The sequence below is a fragment of the Nicotiana tomentosiformis genome, chromosome 2, assembly GCF_000390325.3.
Source record: "Nicotiana tomentosiformis chromosome 2, ASM39032v3, whole genome shotgun sequence".
NCBI classification, from domain to species: Eukaryota; Viridiplantae; Streptophyta; class Magnoliopsida; order Solanales; family Solanaceae; genus Nicotiana; species Nicotiana tomentosiformis.
Genome location: NC_090813.1, coordinates 193,836,919 through 193,850,878, shown reverse-complemented (window position 1 = coordinate 193,850,878; position 13,960 = coordinate 193,836,919). Strand labels below are relative to the sequence as shown.

Genomic DNA, 13,960 nt, shown 5'->3' with positions numbered 1-13,960 from the left:
TTGACAGCATTTTTGAAGTGTCCGAACATGTTACATAGCCCATTAGAAACATTCAAGGCTGTCCTTCCTTCCCTAACAGCCCCGGAATCGGATCCTGGACCTTTTGTTGACAAAGAACCCCATTGCTTTTTCCACTGGTATATATGGACTGTGGGGATTTCTTCCAAATAAAAACGGCACTAGTTTTTATAAATTAAATAATATGAACTATCTGGATCTTTGGCTGCGGAATATCCATGTTTTACCAGCTTACCCACCCTAACAACATTGAAAGTCAATAGTCATTATGTGATGATGAAAATACTCTAATGATTATGTAATTCTTTTAGCATGTTCTGTAACATTCACCTCCTCAGTTGTCATTTAAGATTATTACGTGGAAACATATATGTCCTGTTATTTTTCCAGTCTACCAAATTTGCTATTCCTATAGATAAATTGTCATCCTTTTCCTCTGTGTTGGTTAGTAAGTAAATACCATACCTCTGCTCCTGCGTGGTTGCGAGTCAAAGCAGAATATGAAGAGCAATAAATTGGGAAATAATAAATGGAAAATTGTTGCTGAACATAAAATTATTTCCCTTGAATGTTGAAATTTGCTTTCTAATAAGTCTGGACTTGGAAATACAAAAGGCTTTATTGCCAACACATCTTTCGTTCTAACATTAAGAAATTTGTGGATTATATATCGACAATATCAGCTATAGTTTGTTTCTCTTTACTAAAAAATAGGTCTTGAAGAGTGTAAGGTCCAACAGAGGAGGATGGTCCATCCCAGAGAGCTTTTGCAAATTGTTCATGTATGCCTTCTGTCGGGTGAAATGAATCAAACCATATGTAGTCTTTGGCATTATCGCAAATCTCATATTCAGTAACCTTTTTTTCCCCACCACATGTATTTTTACCTCCGTAAGGCCCTGTTCCACAGCAAGCCTTCACTCCTTCCTTGAAACCTAATAACGCAACAATAATGGAGATATTAAAAAAAAAAAAAAAAAAACACTAAGCTCCCGCTATGTGCGGGGCAGGACCACAAGGGTCTATTGTACACAACCTTAACATGCAAGAGGTTGTTTTCACAGTTCGAACCCGTGGCCTTCTGCTCACATGACAACAACTTTACCAGTTAAGCCAAGACTCCCCTTCAAAAGTTAATTAATAGAATGACAACAAGAAGCTAGCTAGTAGGGGAGATGGTATAAAGAGGTACATACCATACTTTGAGGGATTGTTAACTCTATCGAGAAGCCAATCGTAGAAGTTGGAGTTGCAATACTTAAAGCCTTGCAATATATGTTGAAGGCTTTCGAGGACAATTCTGAGAGCATTGTTATGAGCCAATGCAAGATCAGAAGCAGCTTCAAAACAACCTCCTCCTGCTTCTTCGTTATTGCTATTAGCTCTTGGATTTAGTGCTCTGAGAGCTGGTAAACATCCCAATGGCGACAAGCTTAGGAAACCAAATTTTCGGGCGCCTTTCTCATACAATTCCTTGTCATTGAAATATTGTATATAAGTACAATTTTAACCAACAACATAGAGAAGGAAAAGGATAATTGCTTGTAGTTTACTTGAATTGCCTGAGTCAAGTTGCCGATGACCATCCCTAAATATTCTTCAGGACCGTGGAGTTGCTGCATCGTTTCATTACCAAAGTAACCCCCCATGTAATCGTTACTTCCGATACTGATGAAGTAAACTGCTTCCGATATGACTTCCTCTGCTTTGGCTGCTCCCAACTTTTCTATTAGTGATTTCCGCACTTGTTCAAAGTACTTTAATTGTCTCTCCAGATCAATAACCTGATATTTTATCACGTATAATTAACAGTGTAGATCTACACTTATATATAACATATATAGAAAAGGATTTGAGATAATATATATGTATGCATATCTTTAGTAAGGAGATGAAAATGCTGACGCCCATACCAAACCAGAATGAGCGGTAGAAAGAACTCCAGCTCCTCCAGAAGCAAAGTTAACTCCATTGCTGAAATCAGCAATATGTGGTTGCAGGTAAGGAGGAATTAGTGGCAACTTTGCATATTCAGCTGCATCACCATCATTCATTTTTCACAAATTATATATAGATCACATAATTGATTAATGACCTCCTTTAGATCAGTCAAAACAAATCTCAAATCCAAACATGATTGAATCACAGGTGGACCCAGGATTTGAAGGTGATTGGGTACATGACTGTTTTGATGTTAAGAGTTCCAAGTAAAATATATGATCATTTTTAACACACACACACACACATATATATATATATATATATATATATATATATATATATATATATATATATATATATATATATATTAAAATTTTGCCAAAGTTAACGACCCCTGTTCTTAAAGCATAGGTCCGCCTCTAGATGTCATGCCATCGCAAATTAAACAAGTCATGGAGAAGAATAATAGTGGATCACCTCACCTATGAAATCAACGATGATACGACCATCTGAGAAGCGACCAGTGGGTTCCTGGAAAAAACCATTCTGGGCATATGGTTCATAATTGGCTCTGTTCTCAGGGATGGTCTCAATATAGTTGTTGTTTCCTGCATCCACTGTGGAGTCTCCAAAGATGAACAAGCCACTTGCTGCTGCTGCTGCCTTTGTGGAAACAAATAGAGGCAGAAGAAGAAGAAGAGTCGTCACAAAGAAATATGAACCACTAAAGTCAGTTTTCCTCATTGTCATTGCAAAACTAAGGATAATCGATCTTTGTTTGTAAGTAGTATTTATAGTAGACTCATTATCAACAGTGTTTCTTGCACTTTGAGATTATCAATAATTGAGAGTGCAGACAAATTAACTAGTGACAGAGAAAGGTACCATTATTATAAGTAACAATAACAATGCACTGATGGTGTATTTGTCATAGAATATTGCCGTTTTCTTTTTCCACTAAAAATGCCTCTAACTAAATAAAAGTTGGAGACTTGTAGGTAACTTGCTAAATAGTTGACCCACCTTCCATGCAGCCGTACAATTCTCATTTTCAAGGAGAATGATTTTTCTTTAGGCACTGACCGCTAACCGGTATATTAGGGGGACATAATACCTGACCTTGTAGAAAACTAATTAAGTTAGAATTGTACATACACAATTCAAAGAGATGGTGCAAAGATCTGAAGTGTGGATATACAATTGTATGTATAATTAGTCTAATTACATCTTTCTGAATTATTTTACTTAAACTTTAGAAATTTTCTAACTTCCTACACCATTGTGATGTACATACAATTCATGGTATACAACAAAAACTACTTTTGATTTGCCTAATCCGAAAACCAACGCATTTGTCTTGCTATTAAGATCATTTGTGCCTGCCTTTGTTTTGCTAGGAAGCTGCTCAAATTCATCATACCAAATCTGTCCTGCAAACTTCAATCCTTCATTACTCAGTGTGAAATTAGCTTCTCTGAAGCAATGTTGAAGCTGCACATATTCCAAAACCTTCAGCTTACCTTAATGCTTTCAATTACTGAGATAAGATTCCAAATGGCGGGTCTGATTTAGCATTGATCCAATTAGTTTTAGATTCAGCACTATTGGTAGTTCCTTTACTGAAAGCTGATGCAAAAGCTGCTATCAATTCCAGTGTATGATCTAATAACACCACCTCCTCCACGTAGTCCCAGTTTCCTGTTTGAGCTCCCATTTGTGTTGATCTTGAATAGAGTCTTAGGAGGACGCGTCCAATGTACTTTAGGCACCATCAGTTTGCATTTTGCTTTCTCAACAAACAGGATCGCACAAATTGTTCCAAGACATGAATGGATCAACCAGCTGAAACTTCTAGTGCAACACTTGAATACTTTCATGGAAAATCTGGTGCACCATTCTAAAGTAGATGGCATCTCCCGACTGAATCTGCTATTGCATCTAGCTTTCCTTATGCCAACGCATCATGCCACATTAGATAACAGTCCACTGAGGAGTACTAACAAAGTATGTAACTAAAAGAACAGTGCTGTTACGATTCACTTACCGAGGAGTACTAACAAAGAGATTAGCTTAGACTGAGGATAATACAGCAAATTCTCCACCGAGCTTGGTGAACTATTCCTCATCCTCAAAATTCGATCAGTTACGGCTGTTGCTCTGGCAGTAGAAGAATACAGAAGTATCAGGCATGCAAATAAGAGGCAACACCCATAAAAACTTCCCATAGGAGGCAACACCCTTAAAAACTTCCCATCCTATGCAGCCTCATTTTTGTTATAGAGTAAGACCGGTTGTTGTACATGGCGTCGAAATAAGACCAGAGAACCTGTCGAAAGATTTTTTTTAAAATAAATACAAGCACAAAAATAGGATAAGCGCAGACTAAAGGGTGAGGTTATAAAGGCATAATCTCAAAGGTCATTTGAAATAACTAATCTAGTACTTGACATTTATGAGTGATTATTTCTTATCATATGGAATACATTTTCTATAAGCTTATTTCTTATTATATAATGTTGTGTTAAAACACATTATTTAATATTTGACTGAAAAATACCTAAATAAAGCAGAGTGGATACCAATCCCAACAAATTTGGGATTCAGGCTACACAACATTGGTTGATGCGAGAGAGAAGATTCTCAATCAGGCTATACCGGTATACCAAGCCAAGATACAGGTCAGGAAGTTTCCAATCTCATTGATTAGCACAGAAAAGAAAGAACTAGAAGTATCATCAGAGCTGATACTTCTAAGGAAACAAATATTTTTTAAAACATCCCCCCAGTTCCCCAATAGCTCCTACGGAAGAATCTTAAAGCCAAGGCAACAAAGACCAAGAACCTAGAAGATATGAACAAGGGAGCAATAGATATATGGACATGGACATAAACAAATTTATAGACAGAACCTCCCCCCCCCCCCCCCCCCCCACAAAAAAAAAAAAAAAAAAACCAAGAAGATGATTTTGTTTCCTTATTTTTCTCTTTTAAGGCTGATGTTTTTTAGAACATGGAGAATCATTAGTAATGCACAGCAAGGAAACCACCTCCGGTACAAGTCCCCTTCTGTCTGTTAGCTCATTCTCTCCTTTTTTGGGCTATTCTTACAGACCTTCAGTCAACAACGGCCTGCCATTACAAGACTCGAGCAAGATTTTTTGAGGCAATTAATCATTTAAATTTCAAAAAATTGATAATATTGTCTAAGACAAACTAGCATACTGTCATAACTTCCAGCTATTATCATATGGGAAGCAATTAGGAACTTGTATTAGCTTGTACAATCACAGAGAAATGAGGAGTTCGCTGCCAAGAATTTAAGGCAAAAAGTTGGAGTACATTTGTTTGGTTCTCATACAGGGAAAAATATACCCTTTAGCAAATTTTCATTTATGAGGAAATAAATGTGAACATGATAGCTGGTATTAATTTAAAAAAAGAAAGAAATCATGGGCTCACCAGAGGAGGGCAACCACCCTTGCCAAAATCCCACATTTCACTCTGATGCCTCATTCTTGAGCTGATACTGACCAATAAAACGGCATACATAACCAGTTAAATGCATTATAACTTGTAATCAAAAGGGCAACAACAACAACACCCCAGTACAATCCCACTAGTGGGGTCTGGGGAGGGTAGTGTGTACGCAGACCTTACCCCTACCCTGGGGTAGAGAGGCTGTTTCCGATAGACACCCTCGGCTCCCTCCCTCCAAGAACTCCCCACCTTGCTCTTGGGGTGACTCGAACTCATAACCTCTTAGTTGGAAGTGGAGGGTGCTCACCACTAGAGCAACCCACTCTTGTCTTTGTAATCAAAAGGGCATGGGTTTGATATCTCCCACATCGAATCTTGGAAAAGATACATTATCTTTAGCAACTTGAGGCTCAGATGTGTTGAGGCAAAAGTGAAGCCAACCCAGTGTTTAGAAAAGCGATCGCTTCGTCGCTTTAAGCGCGAAGCGAAGCGACGCGACTCAGTGTCGCTTCTAGCTGCCTGAGGCGACTCGACCGAGGGAAGCGCACGCTTCAACGGAGGAAGCGCACGCTTCAACGGAGGAAGCGACGAAGCGAGCAAAGCGACGAAGCGATCGCTTCTGTTAAAAAAGCGACACTGAGTCTGTTTTTTTAAAAAGATGGCCCTTTTTTAAAAAGAGGGCCCTTTTTTAAAAAGAGGGCCCTTTTTTAAAAGAAAAAAACTTTGGGTCTGTTTTTTTAATACAAAACAGACCCTAAATTGAAAAATTGGTCATTTCTTCTTCTCTCTTCTACGATCAAGGTCGACCAAAGCCTAGGGTTCTTCATCAACATTTCTGACCAGTCCAGGTAATTTTCTTCTTCTCCTTTCTTCTTCTCTTTTTTTTCTTTCTTCTTTCTTTCTTCTTCTTGGTCCCGTCAGAATCTGTTTTTTTTCTTTCTTTTTCCTTCTTTCTTCCTTCTTCTTTTTCGTTTATCTCTGAGACTCTGACAGTCCAGTAGTCCAGTTTGCACTGTTCAGACTTCAGCGACTTCTTCTTCCCTTTATCTCTAACCCATTTTGTTTTTCCCCCCTTTTATTCTTCTTATTTATTACTTTTAATATGTATTTTAGTATATGTTATATTTTTCAGTTTATTTGATTTTTTTAATGTATATTTCAGCATATAAAATTAATTATTATTTATATATGTTATATTTTTCAGTTTATTTGATTAATTTTATATGTATTTCATTTTAGAAAATTAATTATTATATATATGTTATATTTTAGTTTATTTGATTTTTTAATGTATATTTCAGTATATAAAGTTAATTATTATTTATATATGTTATATTTTTCAGTTTATTTGATTAATTTTATATGTATTTCACTTTAGAAAATAAATTATTATATATATATATATGTTATATTTTAGTTTATTTGATTTTTTTAATGTATATTTCAGTATATAAAATTAATTATTATTTATATATGTTATATTTTTCAGTTTATTTGATTTTCTTAATGTATTTTTCAGTATATAAAATTAATTATTATATATATGTTATGTTTTCAGTTTATTTGATTAATTTTATATGTATTTCATTTTAGAAAATTATGTATGTTATATTTTAGTTTATTTGATTTTTTTAATGTGTATTTCGGTTTATAAAATTAATTATTATATATATTATACGTATTTTCAGTTTATTTGATTATGTATTTTCTTATATCTTAATAGGGATTTCAAAATGTCTCAAAGATCGAAAGATAAAGACCCGGCTTGGCGATATGGCGATAGAGTTAATGAGAAGAATACAAATATTGTATGCAAGTTTTGTAACAAGATTACAACGGGTGGAATTTATCGCTTTAAATTCCATCTTATTGGTGGCGATAGAAACGTCACAAGTTGTCCGAAATGTCCACCGGAGGTGAGGGATGAAATAAAGAATTTTGTTGAGAAGAAGAAGGAGCAAAAAAATCAAATGAGTCATCAACCATTGGTGACCAATCTTGATGATGATGGTGATGATGATATTGAAGAATTGTCACTTCCAACAAAACGGGGAAGAGATGCAATCTCTTCAAGCCATGGATCGACGGGTACGAGTAGGACTAAAGGTCCTATAGATTGCTATTTCCCAAAGAAGCCGGAAGGAAAGAGCGGTAGAAAAGATGTACAAAAAATTGCTAAGGACATTTTGAGGGATCGTGCAGTTAGAGCTTTTGCACGATGGGTCTATGATGCTGGGCTCCCCTTCAATTGTGTCAACTATACTGACACTTTTGGAGACTTTATTGAGGCCGTTGGTCAATACGGACCTGGAATGAAGCCTCCCACTTATCATGAAATCAGAGGTCCTTATCTAAATAAGGAAGTGGAGGAGACTAATAAAATTGTGGAGGAACATAAAGTTGCGTGGAACAAGTATGGCTGCTCCATTATGATGGATAAGTGGACGGCAAGAACTGGGAAAATGATTATTAACGTGTTGGTGAATTCTCCCAAGGGAAGTTTGTTTCTTGAGTCCATTGATGCTAGCGACTCATCCACTGACCACATCAAAATGTTCACCTTGTTTCAGAACACCATTGAAAAGATTGGCCCAAGCAAAGTTGTTCAAGTGGTCACTGATAATGCGAGTGAAAATGTGAAAGCGGGTGGCATGGTGGAAGGAGCGTACAAGAATGTCTATTGGACTCCATGTGCGGCTCATTGTATCAACTTAATCTTCGGGGACATTTTCAAGGAAAAACCCTTCTCTACAGTTTTTGGCCAGGGCGTTAGGGTACATTCTTATATTTCTCAGCGGCCCTTGTTATTGAATATGATGAGAAGATTCACCGGACAAAAAAATTTGGTGAAACCGGGCAAGACAAGGTTCGCCACTGCTTTCTTGACTTTACATAGTATCCACTTGCAAAAATCCAATTTGAGAAAGTTGTTCACTTCAGAGGAATGGAGCAAGAGTAAATTTGCAAAGGAAAGTGCAGGGAAAGATGTTGCACGCATTATTCTTTCTTATTCTTTTTGGAATAATGTCCTTCATGCTCTTAAAATTGGTGGCCCTTTGGTTAAAGTACTCCGTTTGGTGGATGGGGAGCAAAAACCACCAATGGGCTACCTCTATGAAGCTATGGATAGGGCCAAGGAGGCTATTCAAGCATCATTCACTGATGAGCAGAAATATGCAAAGGTCTTTCAGATCATTGATGCAAGATGGAGTGAGCAACTTCATAGACCTTTGCATGCAGCTGGACTTATTCTGAACCCGTCACTCTTTTATGATCAGCATGAGAATAATTCATTGGCTAGAGAAGTGTGGACAGGATTCCATGAGGTTGTTATCAAGTTGACCCCAGATGAAGACATGCAAGAAAAGATAGTAGATCAGCTTGCTATTTACAAGGCAGCTGAGGGACTTTTTAAGCTCCGACTTGCTATTAAACAAAGAAAGACGAAATCGCCAGGTGACCAAGTGCTTCTATATTTTATAGCTCTAACTTTAATGTATTTTTTATACTTATTAACTCTTGAATTTTTTTTTTCACTTCTATAGTTGAGTGGTGGGACCAATATGGTGTAGAGACTCCGAATTTACAGACTTTCGCCATCAGAGTTCTAAGTTTAACTTGTAGCTCATCCGGATGTGAAAGGAACTGGAGCGTTTTTGAACACGTGAGAAATAAAAAGAATTATTTCGTGTTTTGAGATAAAGTAAATTATATCTCAATTGTCCCAACTCCTACTAATTAGTTGACACATCTTGTTTGCAGATTCATACAAAGAAGAGGAATCGACTAACCTTGAAGCGCCTCCATAATCTAGTGTTCATAAAATACAATAGAGCATTGAGGCGTCGCTACAACCACCGCAATCTAATTGATCCAATTCTTTTGGACAATATTGATGAGGCTAATGAGTGGCTAACCGGAGTCCCCGAAAATTGTGAAGATGAAGAAGTATTTGAAGGCGATTCTAATTTCACTTGGGGTGATGTTGCGGTTGCTAGTGGAGTTGGGGAGAATCCTTATGGTTTAAGGGGGAATACTTCAAGTTCAAGCTCGATTAGGAAGGGAAAAAGTGTGGCTACCACAAGTCGATCCCTATCCCTAATTGATGAAGATGAAAGTGATCATGAAGAGGAAGAGGAGGGGGAGGAGGAAGATGACGAGCAATATGAAGATAATAGAGGAATTCAAGATTTTGACAATCTTGAAGAAGAACAAGAAGAGTAGAAGAATAAGAGGTTGATTCTAGTAATTTAGTAGCTTTGATTTTGACAATTTGAACTTTTTGATTATTTATAATTTTATATTGTGTCTTTGCAAGGTTTACATTATGTTTTTAAGAATTGCGCTTCACTTTAATAAAGCGTGCGCTTCGCTTTGCGCTTCGCTTTGCGCTTCGCTTTTGAAGCGAGGCGAGCCCTTATCGCTTTTTTGCGCTTCTCGCTCTTAAAAACACTGAGCCAACCACACCATGGCTGCAAAACACCAGTTGCACGTGAGAGAAGGGTCTCAATCACAGACCATACCAGGTCGCCACACCAAGATTCAGGTCGGGTAATCTCCATGGCTGAATTGGTTAACTCAGAAACAAGAAAATAATTGTCATTTGCCTCTTGCATTGTTTCAAAGCCATGAGGAGATAGACTGAAGATCTGACGGTCACATATTTGTTGTAATAGTAGCGTGCTCAGGTTTTGAGTATATATTAGGGGTGCAAACAAATGCAACAAAAAAAAAACAGAAACTGACGCGCACTTTGTCTTTCTCTCTCTTTTTTTTAAGGATTGTTGGTTTGTTAAAAAATGGAGAATCATAGGCAAAGCAGAGAGGGGCGACCACCCTTGAAACAAATCCCATACTCTCTGTGTTGCCTCATTCTCGCCATAATTTCTGGCCGGTAATTACTTATAAACTGAGGCTCAGATTTGTGCTAAAATCAGGGGAAGGAGACAAGGACACCGCCATGGCTGCAGGCCTCGGTTACAACCACAGAGATGCCTTCCGAGTCGCCCCGCCAAGATACAGGCTGCTTCAATGCCCAACCAACTCTAGACACCTTTCATCATCACAGCCTCATCCATCACATTAACAATAATAAAAGCTAGCCATGATGAAGAGGAAGAGGTGAACAAGAAGATGAAGCTAAAGCAGAGCATGGATTCAAATATTAAACCTTAAAGGAATATTTCGTGCAAGTTCAGGAGAAAACTATATATTGAACCATTTCAACAATGGTGGTTTATTTTATTTTTTTCTTTGTGAAAATAGAAAAGGAAATCATAGGCAAAAAGAACAGAGAGGTGGCAGCCACCATTACAGACTCCCCACTGCCTCTCTGCTGCTTATTTTATAAAATCCTATTATCTCCTTCCTTTACTTTTACCTCGTATTAGCAAATAATACGAGACTGAATGAAGACATGATATTAGTGCAATTTAGTCATTCAACACTCCATCTAATTTTGTTTAAATTTATTTTTCATCTCTTCTGCTTCTTAATTTGTGATTTTTTCTAGGCTAATTTTTTGTGTTGTCAACCGTCCAAACTTCAAGGAAAATTTTCGTAACAAACATCGCTCTTACGATTGTGATTTTAAAAGGGAAAGGATTATGACCAAGAAAGCAGAGGCAGAAAATACAATAATACAGCGGATTGTCAATAACCATGATAACATCAACAGAGCACTAAAGAAGGGCTCTTTCTTTGACAGTAGCAGACACTGAGAAATCATAGGCATGCAGATGGGAGGCAACCATAGTTAGAAACTGCCCATTGCTATGCTGCCTCATTCATAATCTTGAGTGTTTTACTTATTCTTGGTTGAGCACATAAGAAGTAGGGTCAGATCTGTCACAAAATCGGGTAAGGGAAGGGACACCGCCATGGCTGCAAACCAGAATAGCATACAACAACAACAACAACCACAACCCCAATCACACTCTAGTTGGGTGAGCTAAATGGATCCCAATCAACTCCATTTGGACCTATTTCATTCCAATACTCATTACTCTGGTTACAAGATATCTTGGTTTGCCCTGCCAAGATACGGGCCCAGTTTCCCAAAATCCGATCAACTCAATAAGCTATATCATCACAGCCTACAGATAAGCATCATCAATGATGCTCAGAATGATTCTGATTATGAAAAGGAAAAAGTTAATGACCAAGAAACCAGAAGTAAAGAGGACACAGCATACTGTGAATCGCCATAGCAGTATCAACATGACATGCAGTAGAATAAGATTAAAGCACCTGTAAGTAACCAAAAGAAAACAACAGAAAACTATAAGAGGACAAGAGCAAGATGAAAGGGTGAGGGTTTAAAAAGTGTGGCAACAAATTTAATATTCCAGTACTTGTATAAAATTGATCATATCTCAATATGTTCATAACCAAAAGAAAAAAGAATACCACAGATTCTAGAAACATTTTATGAACATCATATTTTCTTTTTAACAACATTAGTAAGTCAACGAAAATATCCCCTGGTTCTTCTATTTCTAGTTTCCAGTTTCCTCCCATAACCTAAAATGTCAAATGCCCCATAATTCACTGTTTCAGTCCAATAATTCAATGGGAATTTTAACTTAATAAAAAACTTCCTTCATGCAAATACCTTTATTTAAAAACATAAAATCGTTTATTATGTAATCATCAAAGTGACTGAAAAAAGAAAGGTATTGTATATTTGAAACTATAATGACTCCATCTGAACAGAAATCTCTAAACAGAGGAATTCTGAAAACTAAAGCGAAACAAAATGTAACGTCATTAAAGGAATTTTGAAGTTATTGAACATAAGTTGTATTTTTTATTTTTAGAAAAATTTGAAAAACCCTTTTTACTGGAGTTTCCTCTTTACCTTTTCTTTTGAGGCTCAGATCTGTGGCATGATCAGGGCAAAGGAGACAAAGCAACCGCCATGGCTGCAAACCTCGGTTGCACTATAAAACAGGCCTTCCGGGTCGGGTCGCCCCGCCAAGATACGGGCCGCTCCATTGCCCCGACAGAACTCTAGACAACCTCAATCATCACAGCCTCTCATCTGTTGAGAAGAATGGGTTAGATCTTAAACCCTAAACCCTTCTTCCTATATATAAAATTGCACCATTTTCTGGTTATAGAATAGTATCCCTGCCACGGTACAGACCTCAAGGTGCTTGCTGCAAGGCTGGAGGCGGGCATGCATTGGGGGAAGTCAGCATGCTGCGTGGGCACTTGGTATGTAAATGTATGTATTTGCGTGTATGCATAGATCAGAGATTAACCAAACAGTTCCTTAAGATGAATGGTGGTTTAGTTTTACTTTTTTGTGAAAATGGAAAAGGAAATCACAGGAAGAGAGAGGGGGCAACCACCATTAGAGACTCCCAACTGCCTCTCCGCTGCCTCATTCTTTCCGTCTAGAGTTCACAATAATCTCTTTAGTCACATAGAGGTGGATACCCTATTGTGTCCTCTTTTTACTTTTACGTCCTTGCATTTTACCCCTATTTCCAAAAGACCGAAATACATATGTTTACCATCAAAATCGAATAACAATTAAATTTGTAAATGATTTTAAGGATACGCATATTTATTTGACATAAAACAGTAAATAAAGACAAATTAAATAAGTAAGGATGAAATAAGATCAAACCACACGAGATAGACAATTTAAGTCTTAATGATGTATTTGCCCTCGATCTGGGTTCATAACAACAAGCACTGACGAATTAAAATAAAAGAACTAATAACAAAAAAAACAATGGTATATTACCTTGGAATGTGTGTTACCACCTACTTTATGGATTATCAAACTCTCTTTATATAGCAGAGGAGTCCTACTTTAGGTACAATTCTATAAAAGGTAAAAAATCTTTTGACTCACTAACTGCCGGTTCTTTATCGGTACGTGTCGAGATTTCCTCTGTAATATCCGGTCGGTCACGGATATTTCAGTCTTTTGTTGGCTATGCTGACAATGTTTCTTCAAAATCGTTTGGGGCTAGGACCGATTCCGGGATCATGGCCTCGATATTCTCGAAGGTAAGCGTCATGTCTCCAGGTTCTAGCCCGGTAGGACTTGGGGTCGATCTTCAGTCATTTATTGCCATGTCTCGAGCCTGGCTTACCATGTAGGAGGCTAGGATGCACCATGAGCTCGATTTCGACCGTATACAGATAGTCCCCTCATTTTTCGGAGAGCATACGACGAGAAATGACATGAGCTTCCGATTATTACTTCGATACATCGTGACAGAAACGATAAAACAACCGAAACGTCTCATCAGTCAAGTCATGATGGCATTAAATGCATGTCAGTCATCGGTCGGCCATTCCTGGATGCGAATCGTCGCTGAAATACTATAAATACCTCCTCCTTTCTTCATTTTAACTTTACATCCAAAACTTCGACCCTCGTATCCTTAAGATTTCAAAATTTTCTAGCGCTTTCACTCCGATTATCTGAGATCCTTTATAAGAACTCTTGTTTATCTTTATCTCAAGCTAACAGGTACAATCCTTCAACTTCATTTCTTCCTCC

At 37.5% G+C, this 13,960-nt stretch overlaps 2 protein-coding genes and 1 long non-coding RNA gene across 9 annotated transcripts; 1 reads left to right on the top strand and 2 right to left on the bottom strand.

Annotated features, from left to right (window-relative positions):
* Nucleotides 1–566: 566 nt before the first annotated feature.
* LOC104105949 (GDSL esterase/lipase 1-like) lies at nt 567–2,719 on the bottom strand. Its single transcript, XM_070194409.1, has 5 exons — nt 2,442–2,719; nt 1,932–2,053; nt 1,572–1,802; nt 1,215–1,491; nt 567–953 (listed from the first exon to the last, which is right to left on the bottom strand). Exons 1-5 carry the CDS (start codon nt 2,707–2,709, stop codon nt 682–684), a joined length of 1,170 nt encoding a protein of 389 aa, XP_070050510.1. The 5' UTR covers nt 2,710–2,719; the 3' UTR covers nt 567–681.
* A 409-nt stretch (nt 2,720–3,128) lies between these two features.
* On the bottom strand, nt 3,129–12,861 carry LOC104102624 (uncharacterized). Of its 7 annotated transcripts, none has more exons than XR_011414481.1 (6): nt 12,296–12,861; nt 11,631–11,685; nt 5,419–5,485; nt 5,007–5,088; nt 4,004–4,285; nt 3,129–3,901 (listed from the first exon to the last, which is right to left on the bottom strand). It is a non-coding gene; the product is annotated as an uncharacterized lncRNA (long non-coding RNA). The 7 variants fall into 7 exon arrangements; XR_011414483.1 differs by lacking the exon at nt 5,007–5,088 and having other exon boundaries at nt 12,296–12,478; nt 12,584–12,839; XR_011414480.1 differs by lacking the exon at nt 5,007–5,088 and having other exon boundaries at nt 3,129–3,906.
* On the top strand, nt 6,980–9,759 carry LOC138906806 (uncharacterized). The gene is made up of 3 exons (XM_070196504.1): nt 6,980–8,892; nt 8,982–9,100; nt 9,199–9,759. The coding sequence occupies exons 1-3, from the start codon at nt 7,170–7,172 to the stop codon at nt 9,658–9,660; spliced, it is 2,304 nt and encodes a 767-aa protein (XP_070052605.1). The 5' UTR covers nt 6,980–7,169; the 3' UTR covers nt 9,661–9,759.
* Nucleotides 12,862–13,960: the final 1,099 nt, after the last annotated feature.